The sequence below is a fragment of the Heterocephalus glaber genome, unplaced genomic scaffold (assembly GCF_053883595.1).
Source record: "Heterocephalus glaber isolate CG9 unplaced genomic scaffold, H.glaber_assembly_v1.0 deba00001553, whole genome shotgun sequence".
NCBI lineage: Eukaryota > Metazoa > Chordata > Mammalia > Rodentia > Bathyergidae > Heterocephalus > Heterocephalus glaber.
The window spans coordinates 25,379,131-25,385,016 of NW_028258344.1; the positions used below are offsets into that span (position 1 = coordinate 25,379,131).

Genomic DNA, 5,886 nt, shown 5'->3' on the forward strand with positions numbered 1-5,886 from the left:
ATTACTCCTCAATTTAAAAAATAATTGGTTGGAGTAGAGGTTGCCCATTTCAACTGGGACTGAAATCCACAATTTAAAATGTTTCCTCCTGGGTTGCTTCATTTCTGAGTCTCTTACCTAATAACCCTCCTGGCCCCAAAGACATTTGAATTTGGTATCTCTAATTGATACTTTTACTTCCTTTTATAGTCCTATTACTTCTTTTTTATTATTATCTAAATTAATCAGAGTATAGCACAGGTCAGAATTTCACGAACAATTAATAACATTATCAACAATTTGGTCTGGCTGATGCATTTGCTTTAATACACTTATACAAATTGAAAATGTTTAAGTAGCTGTGAATTTTAGACTAATTCTCAGTTTAAGCCTTTGATAATCTGATGAATGAAGACAAAAGCAGAAACAAATAAGCAAATTTTGACCTATTCAGGGCTTGACAGTGGAAGCAATTGATTTTTCAATATTAAATGATCAAATGTTACTTCAGTGAGGAAATGATTTTCTCAAACCTTCTCATAAATTCTGGTGCAGATGATGCCATTCATCATACATTCCTTAAAAGAGAGAGAGCAATTAATTAACTACCAGAAAATAGCAAATTTGCAATAAAAACAGAAATTCCAAAATCATAAAATTAGATTTTGGAATAAAACATCAGAATGCCAATCTCCGAGCAATTCAGAATCACCAAAATTGAAGAAAGGACTTTAAAACTGATCTATATTTTTGATAAGAATTTTAAAAAGTATGTCAAACTCCTCAAAAGATGAAGTAAAAATGACTAGTATGTACATGAAAAAGTGTTCAACATCTTTGGCTATTAAAATTAGAACAACACTGATGTTTCACTACCCCTGTAAGAATGACTATCACCAAGGACTCAAAAAACAACACATGTTGGTGAGGTTGTGGGGAAAAATAGAATCCTACATTGTTGGCAAGAATATGAACTAGTACAATCACCACAGAAAGCAGTACAGAGATGCATCAAAAAACTAAAACTAAAAATTTCACTTAACCCAGCTCTACTTCTTCTAGATATCTTCCCTAAACAGTTAAAGTCATCATATTATAGTGATACATGCATACCCATGTTTATAGCAGCACAATTCACAATAGCAAAAACATGAAAGAAGTCTATATGCCCATCAACAGATGAATGAACAAAGAAAATTAATATACAAAATGGAGTACTACTCAGCCATAAAGAATGATAAATTTTGAGGCCTTTATAAGCAAATGGATGGATCCTGAGATCATAATGTTAAGTAAAATAAATTAGAATCAGAAGATTAAATATCATATTGTTTGTATTATATAAAGGACCAAACATACAAACAATATAAGGAGCAAAATAAAAGAGATGATAGAAAGCAAGGAGACTTTTCAGAGCTACGAAGGGGATCTGAGGAAGCGGGAGAGAGGAAGGGCAGGGAGAAGGGGAAGGAGGACTCAAAATGATGTGATAGATTATATATATCTACCAATTCCCCAAGATGACTGTAAAAAAAAAAGTACTCTTTTACCCATAATTTGTATGTGTTTAAGTCTACAGAGTAGTTTTCAAAACTTTGCACATTGGTGTTACTTGGGGAACACTTAAATACACTGATGCTCCCCCCTAATTAACTGAACCATGCTGGGGCCCCCATATGGGAATTTAGTTCCCATGTAAATCTAGTGGAGCAAGGGCTAAAATCCCTGCACTAAAGAAATAAAACATTCAAAACATTTCATAAGTCTATTTACATTCAATGTATATATTAATTTGTAAGCACAGAGCCTTCACCTTAAAAAATTGTTAGAAGTCATCTCATGTAATCTCTGTCATCCTTTTTCTCTGTTAACTAGGAGAGATCTCCCAGGAGCTCAGCTTGTATTATTGACATGGTTTACTGTAGCTTACCATAGATTCTTGAAACCAATATGCCTAGGTGTCTGCAAATATTCTGTAGTTGTTAAAATTTAGACTTGCTTTTTCATTGGGAATTCAAGCTAGTGAGATTTAGCCATGCTTTCTTTAACTTTACTTTTACCTTTTTGGTATTGTTATTTCTAAAATAACAATGCATTTCTTATTTTCATATCTTGCTTATACTTGAAGTACTTGAAGATGAGTCTTTTATGGCTTAAAGATCAATCAAGCATATTAACTCCGACTATTCTCAGCCACTTTTATTCATTTGTATTTCAAAGATCATTTCGCAATGATAACATCAATCTATTTGTATTGCATTATTTCTAAAGTTAGACTTGGAAACACTCTTACCACTATCATTTTTCCATCCACCAACTTTCTCTTTATCATTGTCTCTTTGCCGTCCCATTTCTGCACTTGATTCAGTGAGCCTTTCTCCAGGGTTACCAGAGTCTGGAAAGACAAATTCATATTCTTGACTTACTTTGACTTTGGTTGGTCAAAGAAGCATTTTACTCAGCATTGAGCCACTTTTGTAATAGATATCTCGTGCAGCATATTCATTTTCCACCCTTTTCACTACTACCAATACTCTCTCAAGCAATTGACTGGGCTAACTTTAAAAAGAAACATTAAAGATTACCTTAGTTTTCCTATTGTCAGCTGTGGTTTCTTCAAATTCCTGGCCCAGTTTGAAAGAGATTTCTGTACTTTTAAAGGTACTTTCAGTTCGTATAGTTAGATAGTCCCCTTTCTTGCTGATGATCACTGTAGGCTTGGTCAAATTTCCCAGTTTTCTGGTGGCCAACCCCACTCCTGTAAACCAAGATAGTGTTAGAATTGTGCCTACAGAGACAGCATACCTGGAACACTATGGTGGCCAAGTAAGGGGTTCAGTGGGGTAGCATAAGCATAAGCGTGCAGGTGGCTGGTCCTGCCACTGACTCACTCCACACACACACACACACTCCGCCATTTCACTACACAAGGAGAATGCATGTCTTGGACTTGAACCTTTTAGGTTTTATTACTACAAAAGCAATGTCTGAAGATTTCAGAAGGTAGAAGTGTTCAGTTGCAAGAGTGGAAGATGTCTACTTTTACCATATCTAATCCTACTCTCCTCTAAAATCAGTTATTGTAGATTAGTATGAAACATTAAAGATACTTGAGTCTGTAACTACATGTATTATAGATAAATTTTTAATTAGACTATGACATATTCTGTTGCCTGGTATTTTCCCCTTCAAAAATGTGTTGTGAATAGAAAGAATTTTCCTCGTTAGAGTGTCATTACTAAAATTTTGTGATCAAGTCTAGCTGGTAGGAAAACATAATCCATCTATCCTTTATATTTGTACCATTGGTACAAATGATGATAGATAAATAAAAATATTTTTTCAAAACTTGTTTACATGTGAAAAAACAAACAAAATTAGGTTTATGTTTTATTTCTATTTTACCAAAAGTATAGAAACACCTGGAAAAAGTAAAATGTCATATAAGAAATACATGAAAGAAAAACCAGTTTCTGAGAGTCCAATTGAAAGTCCCAACTCTTATCTTTCCAGAGTGAAAAAAACCCTGGTATATCTGTATCTATGCTCAAAAAGAAGTGAAGAATCACAGGCAATAAAGTGAACTGTTTACTCCTGGGGGGTTGGTAAAACCTGTTTACTTTTCCCTAATTCTGATCAATCAATTATTATTTTCTATGATTTAGAACAGAGTTTTTCAAACTAAATAATAATCTCTGGTTTAATGCCTGAGAATCTACATTTACTAATCTCCCAGGAACTTTGTGCATTCTGTAACTTAGACCCTCAGCAAGACTTTCATGTGTTTTGCCTTCTTCTCAGCTACAAAGTGAAGGCCATAAATCTATCCTGCTAGTATAGGTCCATTCTCATGAGCCCTCATAGATTTTCAGTCAGCAATGACATGATTGTGTTCATTTCACCTAGGAGTAGAAACGTTAATTACAAGCTTTCTGAACAGGTAAGTGAAGCCAGACGCACTCTGATAAGCATGGCACCCTAAAGCCATTGGCATCACTGTTATTGTTCTCTGGAAATCTCCAAAAACTCTTCACATCTACTGTGTTCATATCTATGGAATATTCTCTTTAGAAAAAGTAAAAAATAAAGTCATAAGTAATGATTGAGTCTTCCAGGTATCTCCATTCAGTGCTCCAGTAGCAAGAAAGCCTGACATTAGTGAAACCAAGTTTGAATTCATCCCTCAACCTCAGTTCTTTTTTCTCTCAGCAACTTCCCTGGACTATGAACATCTTAGTGTAGGAGACACTGTCATTTCCAAACTCTGTACAGACACATGATTATGTAATAATGAACAACCTAGGAGAAAAAGAAAAATTTCAGTTTGGCTAATATCAAAATTTTAAAATGACATTTTCCAGTATTCATCTTTTTATTTTATGAGCACCTTAGTTGTTATAAAAATCAACTTTTAGGAAACACAGAGAATGGTTTGACTAAGCTCCTTACATTTCTTTCTTCCAGGTTTCCAGTGAAACCCCTATTGGTATGAAATTGCCTTTGGAATCAGTCTGAGTTTCATGCATTTAGATAGCTTTGTTTAAATTCTACTACAATTGCCACCAATAAAATGCAAATAAATTATTTGAAAGACAAGAGATTAATCTGAGGATTGGATTTCATCCTGCAAAAAATTTTCCCAGACTGATAAATGATGTCAGAAGGAATTCTTAAAAAAGGTTTTCAGAGCCAGCATGACAAGTGGCATTTCTTACCCAGAGCTTTCATGTACTCATCAAAGTGCTCACTGGAGACGAGTTTCCAGGTGCCCAGGAATTTGTTGCTCATTGTGGTAGAAGAGAGTTGAACACAGTTCTAGGTGGGTTCTTGGAGAGAAGCTGAGGCCTCAGAAGATTCTTTTCAAGGTCCACAAAGCATGTGACTTCCCCAGAGACCCAGTGGGGAAGGCGGTGTCAGGACAGGGCAGTGAACAGCTCTTCAGTCATCAGCTGCCCATCCATCATAAAAGGAAGCCCTACATAATGTTTCCTTTTGTTTCCAAAAATGTCAAAGAAATGAATGAGGGTACTATTTATACCTTCAGAAAACTTTTGGTTGATCTTAAATTTATGAGTACTTAGGTTCTTAATGCTTTGGAAAAGACTATGGATTCTCTGATTGTGAATGAGTGTGTGTGTGTGTGTGTGTACATGCGCGTGTGTTGCATTTAGGCATCTTGGCCTCTCTGGATCCTGAGTCTGCACAACTAAGAATTCTTATTGAAAGAGAAAAAAGAGGAAAATGTCCATGAGTACTGTAATAGGAGTCTCAATTATGTTGTGGGAGAGAATCACAGGGCAGCAGTGTAAGGATGTATTCAGAGGTAAGGGAGGCTTGGCATAGCTCACATATCCCAGGCAAGCAGAGTAGGCAGACAGTGAGGTCACTCTATCACAGCAGAGTACAGGGCCTCTATTCATACGCTAGGACAAGGAGCAGCACTGTTACACGCTCTTTGACCACAGCTAAGAGTTTCATCTATAAAAATCTTAAGTGCGAACTAAGCAGGTTCTTAGCTACTATGACAGCTTTAAGTCCTTTAAAATAAATCCACAGTCACATAAAGGAAGGATTTTCTATAAAAATACTAATGGATATTGAGAGCTCACCATGGGCCAGTCACCATGGTAAGTGCTTAATATAGATTCTTTCATTTCCTCCCCTCACTACTCCAACAGTTAGGTACTATTGTTATATCCATCTTACCAGCGAGGAAAACAAACTCAGAGAGGTTAGGTAACTTGCTTCCAAAATTCAAGTAAGGGGGCACAGGATTTGGACTGAGCTGTATTCCCTAGAGTCTACAATTTGCATGTGTGATATCTCACACCATACACACACACAGATGCTAGCCAAAGATCGGGCAATGCTAACATCACCATGATGGGCTAGCAGTACTCAAAGTCT

At 35.9% G+C, this 5,886-nt stretch overlaps 1 protein-coding gene across 1 annotated transcript; it reads right to left on the minus strand.

Moving 5' to 3' along the window:
* Positions 1 to 278: 278 nt before the first annotated feature.
* Positions 279 to 4,903, minus strand: LOC101707545 (myelin P2 protein). Its single transcript, XM_004842004.4, has 4 exons — positions 4,695 to 4,903; positions 2,565 to 2,737; positions 2,273 to 2,374; positions 279 to 557 (listed from the first exon to the last, which is right to left on the minus strand). Exons 1-4 carry the CDS (start codon positions 4,765 to 4,767, stop codon positions 507 to 509), a joined length of 399 nt encoding a protein of 132 aa, XP_004842061.2. The 5' UTR covers positions 4,768 to 4,903; the 3' UTR covers positions 279 to 506.
* Between the last annotated feature and the right edge of the window lie 983 nt (positions 4,904 to 5,886).